The sequence below is a fragment of the Haliotis rubra genome, unplaced genomic scaffold (assembly GCF_003918875.1).
Source record: "Haliotis rubra isolate DU_JTF1 unplaced genomic scaffold, ASM391887v1 Scf400, whole genome shotgun sequence".
NCBI classification, from domain to species: Eukaryota; Metazoa; Mollusca; class Gastropoda; order Lepetellida; family Haliotidae; genus Haliotis; species Haliotis rubra.
The window spans coordinates 897,893-922,764 of record NW_025767081.1 but is presented as its reverse complement, the minus strand read 5'-3'; the positions used below and the strand labels follow the sequence as shown (position 1 = coordinate 922,764).

The following is a 24,872-nucleotide window of genomic DNA, read 5'->3' as shown; positions in this document are numbered from 1 at the left end:
TGGAAAGTAGACACTGCTGAATGTTACTCTTAATTTTGTTCTGCGTTAAAAACAGTAAATTTCTCTGCTTTTTATCGTGCACTGATAAAATGTGCTACTATATTTTCAATCTGGCATCTTTACGGAAAGTGTGAGCGAACAAAATTCTACCTGATACCTGAATGACATACGTATCTATTAAATTAGGTTGTGTGCTTATGTATAACGTTATACACTCAATCTTAAAAGTGACTCGCAAAATGTGTTGAAAATGGATTTTCCCCTATGACGTCAAATGGCTACATAAAGGTCACATGCTTATAAACATACGGGGGCCTCACTCCGGAATGCTTAATACTTAGTCATTGTAACGCAGATCACTTGGTGAGAATTTGCTGTGAATAAGGACACCATATTTTCGTGATGTTTTGTTCACGGAATTATCGAAAACAATGATACTCAAAACATTTGTGACCAACGCGCACCTGGCCAATGATTATACGCCATTGTTTTGTCTATAACACAACATAAACAAATTCAATGAATAAGACATATCCTTTAAAAACGTGTGCATATATACATTTCATGAAATAAATAAATCATTTTTATGTATTATGTCAGTTTTACTTAGGTTTAAAATACTAAATGTTGATAATGAAATTAGTTTCATGAAACCTATATGTGAACGAACCGCAAAGTATACATTAGTAATAAAAGTGTAATCCCAGGACATTGTGATTGTGTTTACTCTTATTCAACCGACCTTCACCTCAAAGACATTGCCACATATGTCCAACAATGTTGATGTATGACATCACTACCGATGACCGATTTCTTTTGGCTTCGTGGATATGGGTGCCCACGATTTTGCGAGGGAACCTTTGTCCATAAATGTATGATGTAAGTAATCGGAAACATTCTGACTATGTTGCTTGTTTTTATTGTTTTCATTGAAAAAGTCAGAAATGCCGATAATTACTTATGTCATTCTCCATGATTTTGCGTCTCGCATGGCGTCACGCTGCACAGAACTTTCGTATGAATATATCAAATTTCAGTATTGTATCTTTTTAAAGTTTTCTAGTTCTTGCTACTATACTCTTTCCGTGCATATTCCTAAAATATTGAGCTCATGCATGCTACAAATAGACGAACTGATGTCTAAAAAATTGAGAACATGCTGCACAGTATTAAATCTGATTTTTGCTTTGTTTATATTTCTAGGAAGCGCTGTGTAATGAGCACAACGTCCCGGTTTCACACCCAATATGTTAGGTCTTTTCTTAGACATTTGGTTTTAGTGACAAAGACCATTTGGAATTTGATTCTAAAATGTATGAGGAATTCAGCGATACATTTGTCACAACTGAATATGAAGTATACATGATGTAATAGGCGTCCTATGACTTGCCATAGCGAAACTTGATTTTGTAAACACTATCCAACATGGCGGAAGCTCACTTCGGCGTTCGTGTTCGTGTATTTTCCAAAACATCCCAACCGATTCTAGGTTTATCGGTGACATTTCAGAATTATTTAGGCGTGTTTCTTCACAGCAGTCGAAATGTTTGTTTTGTTCGAGGTTTAGCCCTAAAGATGCCTTTAATGTTGACATTAGTTAATGAAGCAATGATACAACCGGATCCTGGTAGGATTGAACCCACAAATGTTCTTAATCTTCCAACTCTCATGGAGCAGGCAGTCAGGCTAGGCGGGTAACCACTACACCAAGGAGGCGGTTTTATGTTTCAGAATGGGGTTTCCATGTTGAACTGTGACATGGTATGGTATGTCAATGAGTTTCTCTATAAAACCATCATTTATTATTCTGTAATTGTACAAGTAGTCACTTCTACCCATGTGTATGCATGTTACTTTAAGCAAGTACAATAATAACTATGTTAAACCCTATTTCACCCAATACAGGGGCGGTGGGGTAGCCTAGTGGTTAAAGCGTTGGCTCGTCACGCCGAAGACCCGGGTTCGATTCCCCACATGGGCACAATGTGTGAAGCCCATTTCTGGTGTCCCCCGCCATGATATTGCTGGAATATTTCTAAAAGCAGCGTAAAACTAAACTCAGTCAGTCAGTCACCCAATACATTATCTGTGACAAGATTTGGTGCAATATTGTGATTGTATTTGTCAAGATATTTGATTAAGGAAGCATGAATGAACATAACACAATGACAAAGTTTACTACATATAAGATGAACATTGAAACTTACTAAACATTTCTATCATTTCTTTCACAGAAGAATGGTGGGTTTACCAGCAACAATCCCCAATTTGTTACACCAAAAGTCACACAAACACAGTTTTCTAAACGAACACCAAACAGAACTCAACAGACAGGAGGAAAGACACAAGTGAGTACTGATCTCAAACATGTTGATTGTAACCAAAGCTTATTAACCAGAAGTGTCAACCATTTCAAATTTTGACATAATGATATATATTTAGCACAAATCCATCACGTTTGTTTGCAATATTTAATCAATAAAGCAGTATTTAATCAATAAAGCTCTGTGCACAAATGTAAGCCCATTTCTGCAACTAAAACTGAGAAACCCAGAGTTGTTACAGTCATTCAAAACATGTCCACAGTAAAAGCTTACCAGGGACAAAAGTATGGAAGATTTGTAACTATGGAATTATACCTTCCTCTCTTTTGAAGTTTAGTGTTTGAAGTACAGTGAAACCTGTCTAAACCGGCACCCTTCTGGACCAAAACTAGTGCCAGTTTAGACAGGGTCCGGATTAGACAGTGACAATCATTTTCCATCATGGCCGGATTAGACATGTTTTAATGATCATAATATTGTTGTAAATGGCAGGACCAAAATTTTATGCCGGTTTTGACAGTGTGCCGGATTAGAGAGATGCCGGTGTTGGCAGGTTTCACTGTATAGTGTTTTATGTTGACCACCTAATGTGTTTTCCAGGACCTGATTCCACAAAACAGCAATAGCCCTAACTGGCATACTTTAACTCTGGGATATGATTGCTGTAGTGGTACGATTGCTTTGTGGAATAGGGCCAAAGGACAGAACAAGACCCATCCTTTTTAAGATGTAGTCTGGTTTCTTGTTGGTCTTTGTTCCCAAACAATGAATTGTTTGTGTTCATTAGACACTGGTTTGCCTGGATCAGATGTGGTCCTATTGTACCATAGACCAGTGAAGATCCGGCTTAGAATTGATCTTCAGTAACCCATGGCAATGGGATCGGGTGGTCAGGCTCACTGACTTGGTTGACACATGTCATCGTATCCCAATTGCGTAGATCGATGCTCATGCTGTTGATCACTGGATTGTCTGGTCCAGACTCGATTATTTACAGACCGCCGCCATATAGCTGGAATATTGCTGAGTGTGGCGTAAAACTAAACTCACTCTCTCACTGTTGTACCATAATGAATTTCATCATTGTAGCCTTCCCAAGATGCAACCAGCAACTCAGAGTTTGCCAACATGTGGAAGGAGCTGCAGGCCGGCACAGTACAGACAGCGCCATCAAGTGGCAACCTCATCCAAGAACCGTCACTCCAACAGGCAGCACTTGCATTGGGGCAGATAACTCCTCCTACAACACGGCACCAGAAGAAACCAGAACTGAGTGGACGTGGTGACAGCGTTAATGAATCAGAGAATGGTAGCAGTAAGAAGATCGATCTGCAGACTCTGTTTGATCGTGCTAGCTTGCAGAAGGAAGCCGCGGAGAAAGATGAGTTCATTGCCATGATGGACTCTCTGGAGTTGTCCGGGAAGACCCAGAAGGAGGAAGAGGTCGTAGGAGGAATCAACAGTAATAATAATGCCACGGAACAGGTGAGGGAGTCACAATCAGTCTCTTTCATTCTAAATGAGGAAAATCTCTGATGTTGGAATAAGAATACACTCTGAGCATTGTGTTCCTTCTAAATTAGGGCGCCTAGTAGCCTAGTGGTTAAAGCGTTGGCTCAAGTCTCAAGACCCGGTTCGATTCCCTAAATGGGTAAAATGTGTGAAGCCCATTTCTGGTTTCCCCCGCTGTAATATTGCTAGCATATTGCTAAAAGCGGCATAAAACTGGACTCACTCACTCACTCCTTCTAATTTAGAGGTTGACATGCATAAGTTTGCCCAATAATGTTTATCACTTCTCAAACACACTTCCCTTTCTGTCTCCTAAGTTATGTTGCCCGCCTGTAGGGATGGATTCTGGGTGAGAATAGATTGCTTGTCATGGTTAGACTCTGTGACTTGGTTGATAGCATATCATTCTATTATCATGATGTCAGTCACTGGATAGGCTGGTTCTTACTTAGTAAGATAGAGTCCATCATGAACCCAAAAAACAATGAAATGGTGTAGAGTAGGGGTCAGAGACCTGTGTACCTCACATTTGCACTGACCTGCTCTTTAATGGTTTCAGCCAGGCACAAAGTTATCCTCTATTTGTGCTGTAATATTGGTGGAATATAGCGAAACTGCAATTGTGCTTTCTCCTTTCTTTTCCCTCAGGATGGTAGCTCTGCACTGAAACACATGCTGAAGATCGGATCGGACACTAGTACAACGCCAGAGGGAGGTAGTGTGCCCAATACTTCATCACCAACAAAAGCATATGGGAAACAGTTATCAGTGCAGGAACTGTTTGATGGTGAGTGATGATAATAATACAGTCGAGCACCGTTGTCTCGATATTTATGGGGCCAAGAAAACATATTGAGTTATCCGAACTTCGAGACATCCGACCAGGGCATATCACATATCACTATGAAAGAAAACAAAACGCTTCTCAGTATGTTTTGATTCAAAACTATAATCCGTCATCAGTAGTGTTTAGCTGAACACTGAGTACTTCCTGATTAAATCCTTCTTACTTAATCGTAATTAAATAACAAACAAGTGATATCTTCAATGAACCCTTTGATTCATGTTACACCGTGTCTAAACGTGTGGAAACAACCTCCGTTCAGAGCGATACTTGCCCATGAAAGGTAGGTGAATATCGAGTTTCCTTGCAAATATCGAGTTAAAAGGGTAATTTTACTTGTTGGGACCATGAAATTATATCGAGATATCTGAAATATGGAGACATCCGTATCGAGTTAAAAGAGTTTGAATAATGATAAGTTATGAAGGATTTTGCTGGGACCGAGATATTTTTTCGAGAAAACCGAGATATCGAGTTATCAGAGTTCGACACAACGGTGCTCGACTGTACATGCATATATAAATCATAGCAATTCACAATTATGATGTGCTCTGTGTACTAGTGAGGTCAGTCCTACTGATGTCAGTGCAGGACCTGTACCCCATAACAGTCTTGTCAAACAGACAGAGCAGTTGTTGTACTGTGCCAGCTTTGTGAACCAAGCCCAGGTATCCAATGCGAAGATGATTTTTGTGCTATGACTATTGTAAGCCTGTGTTAAGTGTAGGAGTTCCATTAGTAACAACAAAGTGTGCACTTTGTGATGTGATATGAGTCTGAGGTCATGAACTGAAGATATGCTACTTATATCATGGTATCTAATATTATTGTGCTGCTTTGTTGATTCCTTAAAACCATAGAAGTAGTGTTCAGTGTTCAGTCACTAATCATTTATTTGAGTCTGTAGCCAAATATGTATCCCTACCAATAGTACCCTAATCTTGATTATCAGCAGGGTCATATTTCTAAGCCCATTATAACACTGCATACAGATTTCTTACTTCAGTTCAGAAAATGTCTCCTTTTAATCTCTATGTCAAAATCAGACAACATGAGTTGAAATTGATCTGCTGTTCAGAATGCATGTGAGTGAATCAGTTTGAGCATCATGTGTGACTTCTGTATCTAAAAACGAAAGTAAACAGGCAGTTCAGAATGAAGAATAATTCTGAGTTATTTTCTAGATATCCTCCAACCTGCCATTTCATGACACAAACATTTTGTAGGTGCTAAACAACAGGAGACCTCTCCACCACAACCCAAACAGCAGCAACAGGAACACCAACAGCAGCAACAACAACAACAACAACACCAACAGAAGGGGCAAGACAATTGGCAGCAACAAGGTCAGGGACAAAGACCACATCAACAGCAAGGTCAAAGGAAACAGCATCAAGGTCAAGGTCATGTGAACCACCGACCTCATGACTCTGGACCTAGGTTAGACACAGGGTGTGTTGTGGTTTGTTTGTGCTTTCTTTAACATTGCATGACTGAAAGAGTTGTTCAAGCATCCTTTAAATGGATTTGTATACAGTTTATCTTGACAATGTATCAGACAGGCACTTTTTCAAATCTAACTGTCCCATAGAAATGGTACATTTTCGAAGCGCCTGATTCCTACCTCAGTGAAAATCTGCGTCAACTCTTCCCTCCGCATTCTTGTAGCCTCATTACTCTAGAAGATTCTTCACCACCACGAGGTGTTGTGTTATCTACGTCTGATATTCATCCCGGCCGTCTTTGGTGGTGAATGTTCCTCAACGCCTTTACGTTTCGGAGGTGGGGACTACTCATGCGGCGCTTATTGTGATTCCTAACATTACATCACAAGTGATGTTTACTTCCAGTTCGACGCTTACATCAGGAGCTACCTACGTTTAGAGCGCCGCTTGTCACTGATTCCACGTGTTTACTCAGAGCGCCGCTTACTTCCAGTTCGGCGCTTTCTACCAGTGTGCCGCTTACTTTTGAAGCGCCGCTTACATCAGGACAGTTATCTACGATTAGAGCGCCGATTGTCACGGATCCCATATGTTTGGTCAGAGCACCGCTTACTTCCAGTTCGGCGCTCTTGTTTGGTTCCGGTTCGACGCTTGTGCCTGGTTCGGCGCTTCCTCCCAGGGTTCCTGGTTCGGCGCTTCCTCCCAGTGTTCCTGGTTCGGCGCTTACGCCCAGTTAGGCGCTTCCTCCCGGTTCAGCGCTTCCTCCTGGTTCGGCACTTCTCCCAGTGTTCCTGGTTTGGCGCTTACTCCCAGTGGTCCTTGTTCGGCGCTTACTCATGGTTCGGCACTTCCTCCTGGTTCGGCGCTTCCTCCCAGTGTTCCTGGTTAGGTGCTTCCTCCCGGTGTTACTGGCTTGGCACTTCCTCCTGGCGCTCCCAGTTCGGACTCCCGGTTCGGCTCTTACTCATATTGACTTTGGTTCAGCGATTGCTCTCTGTGTTCCCGGTTCGACGCTTCATCATGGTGCTTTCAGTTAAGCGCTCACTCACAGTCTTCCTGGTTCAGCCCTTACTTACAGTATTACCGGTTCAACGCTTGCTCCTGGGGTTCCTGGTTCGACGCTCACTCATGGTGCTCCAGGTTCAGTGCTGCCTCATAGTTCACTGGCTTCTGTATTGACTCATGGTACAACGCTTCCTCAGGTTTCATCGCTTACTGCCAGGTGTCGACTTCGGCGCTAGGTCCACTCAGTTCAGCTCTGGAGTTCAATGCACGGGCTCCTACGTCTAGGCTTTCTGTTTAGTTCCCAACAACGTGATATTATCATCCACAGGAAGGGGAACTTAATCTTCCTCAAGTTACTAAAAGCCTTGAGTGATACACGGTCGAGGTGGGAACGTGATGGAACCAAAATTACCTGGCTTCATATCAAAATGGATAATAAACTGCTACTGTTAACACAAGGCATCAAAGTCAACAGGCTGACAAGTTGCCCCATCAGACACCGGATTCGAGGATACCGGTAAAATAGGTCTTGACATTGATACTGTTGAATATAGGATAGATGAACCGGAGTAGACCTTGAGAAATGACAAGGCACCTCACACACAGAACGAGGGGGGAAGGTGGGGTAGCCTAGTGGTTAAAGTGTCTGCTCGTCACGCTAAAGGCCTGGGTTTGATTCCCCATATGGGTAAAATGTGTGTTCCATGCAACATGGAATGTATCCTATTTATGAGACATAATATACTGACAAGATGATATGTTGTCTTTCGATGAATTGCAGGAACGGAGTGCAAGAAAGTTTCCTTTTTTGAAATCGAGCCCTGGATTGTTTGGTGCTGACTGGAATATTATGTAGCTTTGAATAGTGCTGATTTGGGTGTTAAAGATCACATATACCCTATACATAAATCACTAACTGGCATCGTTATAAATGAAACCCCGTCATTAAAACTACTCATTTCGACCTTTAATTGACTTAAATCGACCTTTTTGACAACAGTGCACAATTCTCACCCGCGAACGAAATTTCACCCAATCAGAGCGGCGCGTCTCTGTGATGTCATATGAGGAATAGCTTTGAGGGCCGATGCAGAATTCATCTACATTTTAGGGGGTATATTATCTTGTTTACAGGCTGGTATAAACCTGAAATCGTGACAATTGTTGTGGAAAATGAAAGCTATATGTTCTCACAATCTACTGTCATTTAATTTTGTCTCCTGCTTTGCCTAGTTTCTGAGTTACAACTTGTTTTCATAGACGATTCTGTCAAAATCGCTTGGTGTCGTTAGGCCCTATTTGTATAATGACTGATCCAAATTGATCCCATTTCTGTGTTTTTTTACCTCGATATTTAATCATGTCATGTAAAACTCTGTTTGTATTCTCATAAGTTTTCACATGCAATACAGCAATTAATACTCCCTTTTTGTAACCCGTGTTAGGTGGTATAAACCTACACATGTTATTTGTCATCATTCACTTGATGGTCAGTTAATGAATTTATAACAGGTATAATTAGTGGTAACACACTTAGATTACCCGACAAAGGTTCCCATTTGGCATTTCTTGTGTCTGGAGTAAATATTCAACATTATAAACATCAATCAAAGGATTAACCGATAACACGCTGATTGATTAATTACTTTTATCTTACACAGCGGAATTGTCAAAAGGTAGTGTTTATGTATGTAGATTTACTAATCTATACTGAATACACTCTGTCGTGTCAGTGTCTGCGTAAAAACAACGTCCTTCTTTCAAAGGATTAACCGACAATACATTGATTGATTGCCCATTATTGGCTAACTAAATTACTGTTTTTAAAGAAAGGCGGACATTATACAATTAGTTGCCAGGTGTGCTATCTTGGGTGACCAATGAGATTATACACCAATACCTGAAAAGATTTATCACTTTTTTGTATATTAAACTGTTAAAAGACACATCATTTGGAACAGTTTTGTGGATATTGATGGATACATTCCTCGAACAAGGTAATGGCCTGATATTGTTCCTATAACTTTAATCTGTTTTAATTTTAATATTTGCATTTTGTTTTTATTCATTTGTCGTAGCATTCAACAGAATCATTGTTTTTGCCGTGAAGTGTAATGAGACAGACAACATACACTAGGGTGTGTGTGCGAATTATGATTCACATTGGCAAACTATAAAATGTCTAGATATTACAGTTCTGTTATAAATTCACTATAAGTATCAGCAGATCGTCTGCTTTTTATTTAGTTTCAAAATGCATACAAGTATGATAATAAACTAATTAGGATTATAAGACCAAATATAAAGACGACATTGACTAGTATCTACATACTGGTGAGTGGACATTAACCATGTGAATGTAGCAAGAAATTTATCGCGCAGTATTGTGACTTCGACCCCCACCTTGCTTCCGTGGAAGAAATCGTTATGTTATAAGTTGTGTCATGCAACATCCGTTTAATTATGATTCCAATACATATTTAACTACGAGTAGAAAGTAGTTTTGATTTTCTAACTTGATGAAAACAAACTATAATCTCATTAATTCTAACAGACTTTACGATTTTCAAACATGGCGGCGCCCTGTCGGGAACATCCGCCAGTCTGAGGATAAATGGTATTTAGGTTTGTTTTCACTGAGTTACAAAATCAAAACTACTTTCTACTGGTAGTAAAATATGTTCAGAGCGATACTTGCTCATGAAAGGTAGGTGAATATCGAGTTTCTTTGCAAATATCGAGTTAAAAGGGTAATTTTACTTGTTGGGACCATGAAATTATATCGAGATATCTGAAATATCGAGTCATCCGTATCAAGTTAAAAGAGTTTGAATAATGATAAGTTATGAAGGATTTTGCCGGGACCGAGATATTTTTTCGAGAAAACCGAGATATCGAGATATCAGAGTTCGACACAACGGTGCTCGACTGTACATGCATTTATAAATCATAGCAAGTCACAATTATGATGTGCTCTGTGTACTAGTGAGGTCAGTCCTACTGATGTCAGTGCAGGACCTATACCCCATAACAGTCTTGTCAAACAGACAGAGCAGTTGTACTGTGACAGCTTTGTGAACCAAGCCCAGGTATCCAATGCGAAGATGATTTTTGTGCTATGACTATTGTAAGCCTGTGTTAAGTGTAGGAGTTCCATTAGTAGCAACAAAGTGTGCACTTTTATGATGTGATATGAGTCTGAGGTCATGAACAGAAGATATGCTACTTATATCATGGTATCTAATATTATTGTGCTGCTTTGTTGATTCCTTAAAACCATAGAAGTAGTGTTCAGTGTTCAGTCAGTAATCATTTATTTGAGTCTGTAGCCAAATATGTACCCCTACCAATAGTACTATAATCTTGATTGTCATTAAGGTCATATTTCTAAGCCCATTATAACACTGCATACAGATTTCTTACTTCAGTTCAGAAAATGTCTCCTTATAATCTCTCTCTGTCAAAATGAGGCAGCATGAGTTGAACTGAACAGATCTTCAGAATGTATGTGAGTGAATCATTTTGAGCATCATGTGTGACTTCTGTATCTTAAAACGAAAATAAACAGGCAGTTCTGAATGAAGAGTTATTCTGAGTTATTATCTAGACATCCTCCAACCTGCCATTTCATGACACAAACATTTTGTAGGTGCTAATTATAAACAACGAGACCTCTCCACCACAACCCACTCAGCAGCCACTGGAACACCAACAGCAGCAACAACAACATCACCAACAGAAGGGGCAAGACAATTGGCAGCAACAAAGACCACATCAACAGCAAGGTCAAAGGAAACAGCATCAAGGTCAAGGTCATGCGAACCACCGACCTCATGACTCTGGACCTAATTTAGACACAGGGTGTGTTGTGGTTTGTTTGTGCTTACCTTAACTTTGCATGGCTGAAAGAGTTGTTCAAGCATCCTTTAAATGGATTTGTATGCAGTTTATCTTGACAAGGTATCAGACAGGCACTTTTTGTCCCATAGAAATGGTACATTTTTAAACTTATCCTATCTCACGGTATGCACCATCTCTCTCTTCTACGACCATGTGTTGAAACGTGCTGTCAGCTAAGTTGAGTCAAATCTAACTGGCCTCTGACCCGCCCTGACCTGTGCCCTCACCCCGACATCAATGCCTGTCCATCTAAGCGTTTCAGCTCGCCCAAATGATCACATGACCACCTCTACCTGTCATTCTCTTTCTTGTCGCCACGTTGTGTGGGCGTGTGTTTGTCTATAAGAGAGTTTGATTGTGTTTCTACAATGGGAAAATCGAATCGTTATGGTTCTAATAAACGCAAACATTGCGATAACTGCAACAGTAATTTCTCGGTGGCAGACCTACATAACCTATGTGTTGACTGTTTAGGCCCGGTGTGAATGGTCTAGATTTGCACGATGATGCGTTTTCCGAATATCACCGGGTAGCTTGTAGACGCAAGTTTGACAGAGATTGTCGGAATCCATCTGAGGGTCTGAGTTGTAAACGTCCTAAGTTAGATCGCCTAGTTTTCTGCAGTACGATGTTCGAAGTCAAAGTCTCCTAATGAAGATTTCTTAGAGAAGCGTCTGATTCCTACCTCAGTGAAAATCTGCGTCAACTCTTCCCTCCGCATTCTTGTAGCCTCATTACTCTAGAAGATTCTTCACCACCACGAGGTGTTGTGTTATCTACGTCTGATATTCATCCCGGCCGTCTTTGGTGGTGAATGTTCCTCAACGCCTTTACGTTTCGGAGGTGGGGACTACTCATGCGGCGCTTATTGTGATTCCTAACATTACATCACAAGTGATGTTTACTTCCAGTTCGACGCTTACATCAGGAGCTACCTACGTTTAGAGCGCCGCTTGTCACTGATTCCACGTGTTTACTCAGAGCGCGCTTACTTCCAGTTCGGCGCTTTCTACCAGTGTGCCGCTTACTTTTGAGCGCCCGCTTACATCAGGACAGTTATCTACGATTAGGCGCCGATTGTCACGGATCCCATATGTTTGGTCAGAGCACAGCTTACTTCCAGTTCGGCTCTTGTTTGGTTCGGTTCGGCGGCTTGTGCCTGGTTCGGCGCTTCCTCCCAGGGTTCCTGGTTCGGCGCTTCCTCCCAGTGTTCCTGGTTTAGTAACTTCGCCCAGTTAAACGCTTCCTCCGGTTCAGCGCTTCCTCCTGGTTCGGCACTTCTCCCAGTGTTCCTGGTTTGGCGCTTACTCCCAGTGGTCCTTGTTGGGGCGCTTACTCATGGTTCGGCACTTCCTCCTGGTTGGTAGCTTCCTCCCAGTGTTCCTGGTTAGGTGCTTCCTCCGGTGTTACTGGCTTGGCACTTCCTCCTGGCTCCCAGTTGGACTCGGTTCGGCGCCTTACTCATATTGACTTTGGTTCAGCGATTGCTCTCTGTGTTCCGGTTCGGCGCTTCATCATGGTGCTTTCAGTTAAGCTCACTCACAGTCTTCCTGGTTCAGCCCTTACTTACAGTATTACGGTTCAACGCTTGCTCCTGGGGTTCCTGGTTTGGCGGCTCACTCATGGTGCTCCAGGTTCAGTGCTGCCTCATAGTTCACTGGCTTCTGTATTGACTCATGGTACAACGCTTCCTCAGGTTTCAGCTTTACTGCCAGGTGTCGACTTGGCTAGGTCCACTCAGTTCAGCTCTGGAGTTCAATGCGCGGGCTCCTCGTCTAGGCTTTCTGTTTAGTTCCCAACAACGTGATATTATCATCCACAGGAAGGGGAACTTAATCTTCCTCAAGTTACTAAAAGCCTTGAGTGATACACGGTCGAGGTGGGAACGTGATGGAACCAAAATTACCTGGCTTCATATCAAAATGGATAATAAACTGCTACTGTTAACACAAGGCATCAAAGTCAACAGGCTGACAAGTTGCCCCATCAGACACCGGATTCGAGGATACCGGTAAAATAGGTCTTGACATTGATACTGGAGTAAATATTCAACATTATAAACATCAATCAAAGGATTAACCGATAACACGCTGATTGATTAATTACTTTTATCTTACACAGCGGAATTGTCAAAAGGTAGTGTTTATGTATGTAGATTTACTAATCTATACTGAATACACTCTGTCGTGTCAGTGTCTGCGTAAAAACAACGTCCTTCTTTCAAAGGATTAACCGACAATACATTGATTGATTGCCCATTATTGGCTAACTAAATTACTGTTTTTAAAGAAAGGCGGACATTATACAATTAGTTGCCAGGTGTGCTATCTTGGGTGACCAATGAGACTATACACCAATACCTGAAAAGATTTATCACTTTTTTGTATATTAAACTGTTAAAAGACACATCATTTGGAACAGTTTTGTGGATATTGATGGATACATTCCTCGAACAAGGTAATGGCCTGATATTGTTCCTATAACTTTAATCTGTTTTAATTTTAATATTTGCATTTTGTTTTTATTCATTTGTCGTAGCATTCAACAGAATCATTGTTTTTGCCGTGAAGTGTAATGAGACAGACAACATACACTAGATTCACATTGGCAAACTATAAAATGTCTAGATATTACAGTTCTGTTATAAATTCACTATAAGTATCAGCAGATCGTCTGCTTTTTATTTAGTTTCAAAATGCATACAAGTATGATAATAAACTAATTAGGATTATAAGACCAAATATAAAGACGACATTGACTAGTATCTACATACTGGTGAGTGGACATTAACCATGTGAATGTAGCAAGAAATTTATCGCGCAGTATTGTGACTTCGACCCCCACCTTGCTTCCGTGGAAGAAATCGTTATGTTATAAGTTGTGTCATGCAACATCCGTTTAATTATGATTCCAATACATATTTAACTACGAGTAGAAAGTAGTTTTGATTTTCTAACTTGATGAAAACAAACTATAATCTCATTAATTCTAACAGACTTTACGATTTTCAAACATGGCTGCGCCCTGTCGGGAACATCCGCCAGTCTGAGGATAAATGGTATTTAGGTTTGTTTTCACTGAGTTACAAAATCAAAACTACTTTCTACTGGTAGTAAAATATGTATTTTATTGATGGCCAATAGGATTTTGCATGACATAGCGTATAACATAACAATTTCTCTCCTGGCAGCGAGGTGGGTGTCAATATAATACTACTTAAAATATTATTGTTACTTCGACCACAACCTCACTTCCAAGGAAGAAATCGTCAGTTACAAGTTGTGTCATTGAAAATCTTTATGGTCATCAATCATATACATATTTTACTGCAACTAGTAAGTAGTTTTGATTCTTTAACTTCCGTGAAGCGATCTGAACACAAGTAAGATATCGTTTCAGGCTTCCACAACGCTGGCCACAGCACTCACAAACATAACCCATTTAGCACGAACTGCGCGGGTCCTGTGGAAATCTGTGCATGGTGACACCATCGCCCGACCCCTAGGAGCAATTGACAACAAAGCAACGATTCGGCATGTCGTCGTTGATGTCGAGAAATCATCAAAATGATGAGCGTGCTACACACTTTCTATACAACTAACTGAAAAGCGTTCCTCATATGACGTCACTCCAGTGCTCTGGTGACAGAGTTACGTAACCTGTTTGTGGTTTCGTTGGCGGGCGAGAGGGAAGAAGGCGACTTTTTGGCCACTTTTAATCGCTCGGTATTGATTAGCCACAAACAAACAATAAATATGACATATAACCTATTAGCATGATCAGAAACAGACTGGTGAATCAGACCATGATTTTGGCTGGTGAACTGCCTGCCTGATACAATCTGTACAATATACCTTTCCTTGTGCATGTTGTTGAATATCTGGAGCTTCTCTGTCAGTATTTCATATCAGGGGGCATGAGTGGACCGTTTTCCAAGGCACGTCTGTGCAGAGCTTGTGTCTCAGACATGCCAAATCCAATGGTCGTAGGTGTGAAACCCCTATTCACGCTGATTTTAATGATTAGTTTGTAAACAATATTTGTGGGTTCTACCAATATTTGCATCCCTTTGGGGTTTCCACCCATATTAAGCTAATGATGTTACTGAAATACTGAAAACAGAAGCATTCAAAGAGAACCTCCCTCACTTTGTTTAACCATGAGTTTGTAAATTGTACTTGACTTTACATATATAGCTTCCAAAAAGTGCTGCGTGTTATCCATTCTTTAATACAAGAAAAATACCTCCAAATTGTGTTTAGTGTTTAAGTTACTCCTTGTTCTAATTATTTTTTCTTATCCTGACTCATGATCTTTTGCTTATCTCCATTTCCCTTGCGAATGGTAGTGGAAACACTTGAATCCCTTGAAGTTCCCGAAGCGGACGTAAAAATACACTCACCCACGAGTTACCTCCCTTTTCCCATGTAAACAGTCATGGGACCAGCCTTACTTGTCACTCTCTCCTGATTTGGCTGCCTTCATGGGGTTAGAGACCTCCCCTGTCATCATTGAAGACGAGGGCGTGGCAGCCAGGCGATTTTTACATAGAGTTCTCAACGATGGCAGTCACAGAGTCAGCCATCGCTTCATTTCCTTACAGACACGGTAAGGGTGTCAAGATCGTAGGATATAGATACAAGTTCGTGTATCTCAAGCACTACTCTCTCCGCTTTTACTACGAAGTAGCGGAATCTGTTGGTTTTTCGCACGTCCGCACAAGACATGACATGCAGAGAATTACAACTACGCCCACTACTGGTCTTCATGAATGTACAACGGACGATCCGGACAGGTTATAACCCATATCTATATATGGTGAACTCCGTGCGAGGAAGGTTGCAGGCGCACCTAATTAGCGGGGTCGCAGTACAAGACGCATCTCTATGGGGACGCATCTCTCCTAGAGTGGGAGCACACCTTGTCAACAATGTGTCAGCTGGGATATGGACCATAGCAGAGACGATCTGCACTTCCATATGCTGGAAATGAAAGCAGCGATAAACGCCATACTCCACTGGATCAGCTTTTTTATAAAATGCTCATCTAACGGTACACACAGTCACCTCCACAGTGACGGTCTACATCCACAGAAGGATCAGCAAAGTTGGCGAACCTTCTGGACCTCTGCTTTCAGTTGATCATCGTAACAGTCAACCTGACTGTCCACAGAGTATGCCACATTCCAAGAACCAAGAATGTGTTAGCAGATGCACTATCCTGTCCAACGCAGCCATTCTCAACAGACTGGATGCTACATTCAGAGATCTTCAAACAGATCATATAAGAGATGGTTGAACCTTTAATAGACCTCTTCGCCACAAGTGTCAACTGATAACATTCGTCTCACCAATACCAGATCCACAGACAGGGGCAACGGACATGCGAAGCATCTCCTGCCTAGGACTAAACACTTACGTGTTTCTCCACCAGCTCTAATACCTAGGGTATTGCAGAAATCAGTCAGGCGAGAGACCCACAACTATTTGGGGCACGCCTTTTGACCAGCGAGAATATGAATTCCTATTCTCATACAAGACCTAGTACTGCCTCTACTGCAACTACCAGAGTGTACGAATCTACTAGTACATCCTCACACAAAGCCGAGGTGTTCCGGCTACACGTGTGGACTGTATCAGGCATGCTTGAACAAGAGAGGATATTTCGCGAGAGCAGCGAAAGCAGTCACACTAGCTTTACGCAAGTCTTCACGCAACTTGTCTGACGACAAGTAGTGACGCTTCGAGACAAAAGATACATTTCGAAGATCGGCTTGTCAGCCATGAAAGTGACACATCCTCAAGTGGCGGACTACCTTTGTCACCTAGACAAAGGAAGCGGTTAAAAGGGTCAACACTCTCAACATACCTAGCGGCATTGAGATCAGTTATCATCATGAGGACGAGTGCAACTGACAAAAGTACCAGAGTTACTGGCCTTACTACGCCCTTTTAATTGGAGGACCAACAGATTTAAAGCTCTGGTTTGGGACCTCAGCGTTGTTCTACGACATCTCACTAGTGACATCTACGAACCATTACAGAGAACATCATTAGAGTTCTTGACGCAGAAGGCGCTGTTCCTGATATCCTTAGTAACAGCAGCAAGGATGTCGGAAATACATGCTCTGGATTTGAGAGAACACGATTTGATGCAAATCAAATATCGTGCATATGGGACTTCATAGCAAAGAATTAACTGCCAGGTCATCCAGACAGACAGTTCCACGTCCCAACACAGGATATGCAGGTCTTATCCTTGTGCCCAGTACAAGCATGGAAAGTCTACCTACAACGATCCAGGTCCATGAGATGGAAATTCAAGTGTCTTTTCGTCTCGATATCAACAGCGGCAGAGACGAAGGTCTTCCGCACTAAGATATCAAGCTGGATCAGAACTGTCATACTACGGGCATACAAAGCAGCAGGACTGGATCCTCCAAGAGCCTCCAACCCACATGAAGTGAATCTCTGACGTCAACACTCTCTATACTTGGGAATCGCTTTATCAGGACGATAATGGAGGGCTGCTTCTTGAAATGGGACATGGTGTTTGCCAACCACCACTTGAGGGACATCGCCACTGAGGACGGCTCTTACATTCACCATTTCGGCCCACTTATTGTAACACAACAATTGACAGTCCCACTAAGGCGCTGAGATGGAGTCTCGCCCTTTTTATCGCATGACTTACTAAGCTTACACTCAGCAGAGTTCTGCTTAAGTCACAATGCACGTTTAACAACTAGCATAAGTGATATGACCCAGTACTTGTAAGGATACTTGTACCGGAATGGGTCGCTTCTCCACTTGGTGCTTGCATCAAAATCGCAAAATCCACATATAATGTTAACAGAAGAAAGGACCAAAAGTTAACTATTGTTAACTGCCCCCCATTTAAAGGCAGCTGGAAGGTCAGGGTCACAACAGCAGCAGAATTTACCAGTAAATACAGTGCCATTACGAAGTTCCCGTAGGGGGGTATATAATGACGTAAAATTCACTAAAGAAATCCTAAAGTGCTTTTCCCACCACCTTTTCCGTCGGATTCTACAAGCAAAAGAGCATGAGTCAGGATAAGGAAAAATGTGTAATTTTCTGAATAAAATTGATATTTTATACTTATCCTGACTCATGAGGTAAGCCCACCCAGCCTCCCCACTAGACACTTTGGATTTCCCTGCAAATACAAGTGTCGGGCTCATAATCAGGAGAGAGTGAGGCATGGCGGGACGGTGGCGCCACAGTTTCCCGCCTAAACAGCTGGAGAGATAACTCTTGGTAGGAGTGATTTTACGTCTATTCTTTATTGAAGGGAGCTTCAATAGGAGATACAAGTGTTCCACTATGTTCGCAAGAAGAAGAAGACATGCAAAAAGAGCATGAGTCAGGATAAGTATAAAATATCAATTTTATTCAGAAAATTACATATTTATTACTTATACACCTGCAGAAATCACCTATTTATATAAAACGCACACACAAATATATTGTGTGAGCTTTATGAAATATATATACAAATATGTTATATTGTGTGACATATGATACATGCATGATACATGCATGTTGTTATATTGACTGAATAAATATATTGTCTACTATATATATCACACTCTGTTTTAATTGGTTTGTTAATATCGAGAACACTGGGAGTGAAGTCACTCATGTAGAACATCACCTCCCTTTTCCCAGACTGTCGACAAGTAATTTGGAAGGGTTCTTTCTTGTTGTCGACAGTCCGGGCATAAACCGGGCCCTCCTTGATGCAGCAAAATATAGTTTTGAATGTTGAATTCCATTGCCATTACTCCATACTTTAACAGACAAATTCCTGAATGGTCCCTGCAGAACTTTTAACAGTCACCTCTAAACAGTTATGAGCACTATAGAAGGGCAAGGATGTGATTCCTAAATCATGCATGAAATTCTTTCTGAGTGACGTCACACTTTAGTGCATGGACGAATCAATTCTGAAACCGAAACATGCAGCTCTGCACCCCAAATCCGCACCCAAGCTCTGTGCAGAATAGATTGGCTTCAGACATGTTTTATATTATGTCAAATTGAAGAGAATGATTGTTTTCCACACAGATGAGTTAATAAATACCAACTTCCAGGTTGACTGGATTTAAAGCTTGAGTTTATCAAAGTCTAGAGTACAATATAGATAACAATATAGAATTGTGAAACGGTAAAATTGAGTATTCCTAATATTTTTTAGATTTCTATATGTTCACCTTTCCTTCCAGTGAATACAAGCTGAAGCACATGATAGACTTTGTGAGGAACCTGCCGTGCAATAATGTCAAGCCTTTGTCCACGGGGGCAGACATCTTGGAAGAGGCGTGGTCAAGGCAATAGAAGAGGAGGTGGACAGAGTTAATGTGAGTGTTGTGTGTTCCTTCCACCCATTATATCAGGAAAACTTCAATACATTGTAAGTGATCATTAAAGCTGTAACAAAACCACTTGCACTCTGTTGTTATGGTTGTAGGTGAACGTTGAAGTGGCGTACGACACATTCCTCTGTTGTTGTTGGTTGTAGGTGAATGTTGAAGTGGCGTATGACACATTCCTCTGTTGTTATGGTTGTAGGTGAATGTTGAAGTGGCGTACGACACATTCCTCTGTTGTTGTTGGTTGTAGGTGAATGTTGAAGTGGCGTATGACACATTCCTCTGTTGTTATGGTTGTAGCTGAATGTTGAAGTGGCGTACGACACATTCCTCTGTTGTTGATGGTTGTAGGTGAATGTTGAAGTGGCGTACGACACATTCCTCTGTTGTTGATGGTTGTAGGTGAATGTTGAAGTGGCGTACGACACATTCCTCTGTTGTTGATGGTTGTAGGTGAATGTTGAAGTGGCGTACGACACATTCCTCTGTTGTTGATGGTTGTAGGTGAATGTTGAAGTGGCGTACGACACATTCCTCTGTTGTTGATGGTTGTAGGTGAATGTTGAAGTGGCGTACGACACATTCCTCTGTTGTTGATGGTTGTAGGTGAATGTTGAAGTGGCGTACGACACATTCCTGTGTTGTTGATGGTTGTAGGTGAATGTTGAAGTGGTGTACGACACATTCCTGTGTTGTTGATGGTTGTAGGTGAATGTTGAAGTGGTGTACGACACATTCCTGTGTTGTAGATGGTTGTAGGTGAATGTTGAAGTGGCGTACGACACATTCCTCTGTTGTTGATGGTTGTAGGTGAATGTTGAAGTGGCGTACGACACATTCCTCTGTTGTTGATGGTTGTAGGTGAATGTTGAAGTGGCATACGGCACATTCCTCTGTTGATGGCTGTAGGTGAATGTTGAAGTGGCGTACGACACATTCCTCTGTTATTATGGTTGTAGGTGAATGTTGAAGTGGCATACGACACATTCCTGTTTTGTTGATGGTTGTAGGTAAATGTTGAAGTGGCGTGTGACACATTCCTCTGTTGTTGATGGTTGTAGGTGAATGTTGAAATGGTGTACGACACATTCCTCTGTTGTTATGGTTGTAGGTGAATGTTGAAGTGGCGTACGACACATTCCTCTGTTGTTAATGGTTGTAGGTGAATGTTGAAGTGGTGCACGACACATTCCTGTGTTGTAGATGATTGTTTACAGGGCTTGATTTAAGAGATGTTAACCTACTTGCACCAGGTGCAACCTGAGATAAAAACCTAGTTGCACCAGCCAAATTCCAGCTGCACTGCTCTTATTGCAATATGTTATGAAAGAAATATGCTATTGAATTATTTAAAGTTTAGAAGAAAAATGAGCTGACATAATTATGCTTATAATGTTAGATTTATTGTCGATTTATTTCTCAAAAATTGACTTGCACCTGGTGCAAGTTAGACAAATAACTAGGTTGCACTTTGTAACATTGGATTGCATCAGTGCAAGGAACAAAGCACTCAATCGAGCCCTGGTTTAAGTCTGTCTTTTTCTTTCAGGAGGAAAACAGGAGGAAACAGAAGAAAGTCAAGATGCAAGTGAAACCTCATTTGTTGTTCAGAGTAAGTATAAGTGACTTAATGTGATTCTAATAATCTGGAACCAAATGGTCATTTTTCCAAGCAAGACATAAATGTTTTGTGTGTTAGTGAGAAGTTCCCAGTGTGATCACAATGATCATAAACATCTTGATTGTTATATGTTAGAAAGTGCTGGTCCCAATGTTGATCACTGGATTGTCAGGTCCAGACATGTTGATTTTCAGGCTGCTGTAGTATAGCTGGAATACTGCGAAGTGTGCCATGCACAACATACATGCACACAGACACTTTTCAGTCGAACAAAAGTATTTGGAATCAGTTTCATGCTCAGATGTGTTTTTAGCCCCTCATCAACCAAGACCAGACTGCCACCTACTGGCTGTACGACCGTGTGGTAGCTGTGAAGCTGGGATACCCCGTCCCCCTTGGATTGCGGGGACGGTTGTCGGCATCCACCCTGATGAGAAGGAGAGCGACATGCTGTATGATGTGGTGTTTGATGCTGAACTTATCGGAGGAATCAATGTCAGGTAGGCTGCAGGAGCATTGTGTGTTGGTTAAACCATGATGTTTAGGCTATGGGAAGGCTTCAGTTTTAGGAGGGCAATTTAGCGTGCACCTACGGGGGTGCTAGTAGCTCAGCTGTCTTCAGAACCACATTTTGCTGTGCAGAGTAACTTCCCACCTTCCATTCCACAAAGACAACAAAGTGCTACAGTGAATGTTAGCTTATTGTGAAATATGGGAGTTATGGTTACCTAAGTGAAAAGATCACTCTGTGGAATGTGGCCATGGACAGGTAACTCAGATACTCGGGTCAGGTGCGTCCTGAGTATTACGTAGGTACCAACAAGACTACCTGTACCCTGTTAGTCATATATATTGTTTAATGACAATAACAATAAAACTCTGTGGTTACCAGTTTCCTTTGTTGGTATTTCTTTCTGACAATGCATACCAAAGATATAGATCCATTCAACTTCAGTACATACATCAGGTCTTTTATCTGTGTTATTAAATGTTCTTGCCAATTCTGTCTTAATCAGACATTTTGTACCCAACCCTTATGCCCTATAGCGGGTCTCAGGTAGAGCGGGATAATAAAGGGGTGGGGTGGGGTGAGGGATATCCCGGAAGTTAATTAAGAGTAGACATAGACATAGACATTGTTATTATCCATGTGTCTAAATGTTCTTAATCAGACATTTTGTAGCCAACTCTCATGACCTAGAGCTGGCAGCCAGGCTAGGCGGGTAATAGCGGTGGCGGGTACCCAGGTAGTTAATCAAGACTAGACATATGGTCATGGGTTTGAACCAGGAGTTTGTTACCGTCTTTTGGTATGACGCGGTCGAGGATCGAACCCGCATCCTTCCGCTCTCCGGGCTCAAGGAGGCGGTTTTATGTTTCAGAATGGGGTTTCCATGTTGAACTGTGACATGGTATGGTATGTCAATGAGTTTCTCTATAAAACCATCATTTGATATTCTGTAATTGTACAAGTAGTCACTTCTACCAATGTGGATGCATGTTACTGTAAGCAAGTACAATAATAACAATGTTAAACCCTATTTCACCTCACCCAATACAGGGGCGGTGGGGTTGCCTAGTGGTTAAAGCGTTGGCTCTTCACGCCGAAGACCCGGGTTCGATTCCCCACATGGGCACAATGTGTGAATCGCATTTCTGGTGTCCCCCACCGTGATATTGCTGGAATATTTCTAAACGCGGCATAAAACTGAACTCAGTCAGTCAGTCACCCAATATATTATCTGTGACAAGATTTGGTGCAATATTGTGATTGTATTTGTCAAAATATTTGATTAAGGAAGCATGAATGAAAATAACACAATGACAAAGTTTACTACATATAAGATGAACATTGAAACTTACTGAACATTTTTATCATTTCGTTCACAGAAGAATGGTGGGTTTACCAGCAACAATCCCCAATTTGTTACACCAAAAGTCACACAAACACAGTTTTCTAAACGAACACCAAACAGAACTCAACAGACAGGAGGAAAGACACAAGTGAGTACTGATCTCAAACAGTTTGATTGTAACCAAAGCTTATTAACCAGAAGTGTCAACCATTTCAAAGTTTGACATAATGATATATATTTAGCACAAATCCATTACGTTTGTTTGCAGTATTTTATCAATAAAGCTCTGTGCACAAATGTATTGCAGCTAAAACAGAGAAACCCAGAGTTGTTACAATTTGAAAACATGTCCACAGTAAAAGCTTACCAGGGACAAAAGTATGGAAGATTCCTTTTTATATATTCTTCCTTTGGGTACTTATAAGCATTTAAATGTCCCTACGACAGTTGTAACAATATTTGAATAAAACTATTTACAAAACAAAAACTACGTTTTGTCTTGTGAGACCACCCTTACAGGGCCCTCCGGCCCCCTACAGCCAAGAGCAGGTAACTCTAGACCGTAACCTCATACCTCACTTTCCATGCTGTCGTTTACCGGCAAGACGTGGGTCCATTCAAGAAGTTTTCTTTTCCCTGCACAAAATTATGAGTGTGTCAGAAACAGCAACTGTATGTATGGTTCTCTTTTTTCCCTGCATGGGCGATTTGGAGGCTTGTTCTGAACTTTTTCATTCATAATTTCTAGTTGTAACTTGGCACCTGTCGCGGTCGGCTCGCCGAGTGCGTGTCAAGATGGCGGACAGGTCCCTTCGCTAGCCTCCCTGTTCATTGGTTTCCCGTGTGGTTTTTCAATGTTACAGGTGGTTATAGTACTTTTTATTTATATGTTGTTACATGTAGGGCATTTCCGCTGCTAGCATTTTCTATCTTACACTAAAAGTCGTAATTGTTAGTTATGTTGCAGTGCATATTATGATTATTGTCAACTGTATGCTACATTGTCGCATTAGTTGTGTCGCCCATGCGTGTTTTTTCATATATGTATGTGTGTATGGGGTTGATTGCTGCACAGATTTTTTACTTGTTGCAGTTTAAATCCTGTACTTCGTGCCTCGCTGCCATTCCCGTCAGGGACACGCACGAGATGTGTTTACGTTGCCTCATCCAAACTGATCATGAGGAAGAGGGGTGTCCGGCGTGTGCCATTTTTACGCCTCAAACTATTAAGGCACGACGGGTGGACCGTCTGTTTTACAGCAACCTGCTTTGGGCGGTGGGTGATATCCAAGCGTTCACACAAAAAAGGGGTCTACGGGAGCCGCTTCCCATACGGAGCCGGCTCCCAAAAGAGCTAAGGGTTCCAAGGAGGCTTTGTTGGAGAAAACTAATACATCTATATCTCAACCTGCTCCTGTATCTGCCACCCCCCCTGTTGTGTCGGCACCAGTTGTACCTGTTGACTCTTTAACCGTTTTGTTTCAGGAACAGATGTCGTCAGTGAAATCTCTGATCGATACAGCGTTGGCTGGGTTCCGTAAGGAGCTCAGCACGCCGGTCGTCGGGGGTGGAGGCCCGAGCTTCTGCTCGGAGAAAGCGCCTCCCCCCGGGCAGCTTGATCCCGGCTTCGGACGTGGGGATAGCGCGCCCTCGGCACCTGGTGGCGGCCTAGCTTCATTCTCAGGTCGGTCACAGGTGCCTGGCGCCGGTTCAGCCTCTGGCGTATCCTCGACAGTCTCTCAGGAGTATGAGAGTACGGCGGCCGAGGATTGTGCCGAGGTGGATATGGAGGATGATGGTGGGAGGGAGGAGTCGAAGGCAGGGGTTCTGTACTCCTTTGGCTTGTCTCTGCGGCAGGTTCGGGATAAGATCGCCGAAGCCCTCCCCCAGGTGGCCGTTACCGTACAGGCACCCGACCCCGCGGAGTTTCGGCTCCCGGGGGAGGCTTTCGCGCCTAGCCGGGTCGCCGA

At 42.0% G+C, this 24,872-nt stretch overlaps 1 protein-coding gene and 1 long non-coding RNA gene across 4 annotated transcripts in view; both read left to right on the top strand.

Annotated features, from left to right (window-relative positions):
- The window catches only part of LOC124287458 (probable serine/threonine-protein kinase fhkB), a 41,001-nt gene extending 33,586 nt beyond the window's left edge, over positions 1–7,415 (top strand). Inside the window, exons 5-9 of the mRNA XM_046724010.1 lie at positions 2,235–2,348; positions 3,414–3,809; positions 4,485–4,623; positions 5,907–6,132; positions 7,328–7,415. Of these exons, the coding sequence (XP_046579966.1) occupies positions 3,453–3,809; positions 4,485–4,623; positions 5,907–6,132; positions 7,328–7,415 (810 nt within the window). The 5' untranslated portion in view covers positions 2,235–2,348; positions 3,414–3,452. The remainder of the gene's footprint in view (positions 1–2,234; positions 2,349–3,413; positions 3,810–4,484; positions 4,624–5,906; positions 6,133–7,327) is intronic.
- Positions 7,416–10,787: 3,372 nt separating this feature from the next.
- Positions 10,788–24,872, top strand: part of LOC124287472 — a 44,238-nt gene continuing 30,153 nt past the window's right edge. For all 3 annotated transcript variants that reach the window (XR_006901275.1, XR_006901276.1, XR_006901277.1), the window contains exons 1-5: positions 10,788–10,991; positions 19,279–19,413; positions 20,975–21,037; positions 21,360–21,546; positions 22,937–23,050. This is a non-coding gene — a long non-coding RNA (uncharacterized LOC124287472). The remainder of the gene's footprint in view (positions 10,992–19,278; positions 19,414–20,974; positions 21,038–21,359; positions 21,547–22,936; positions 23,051–24,872) is intronic.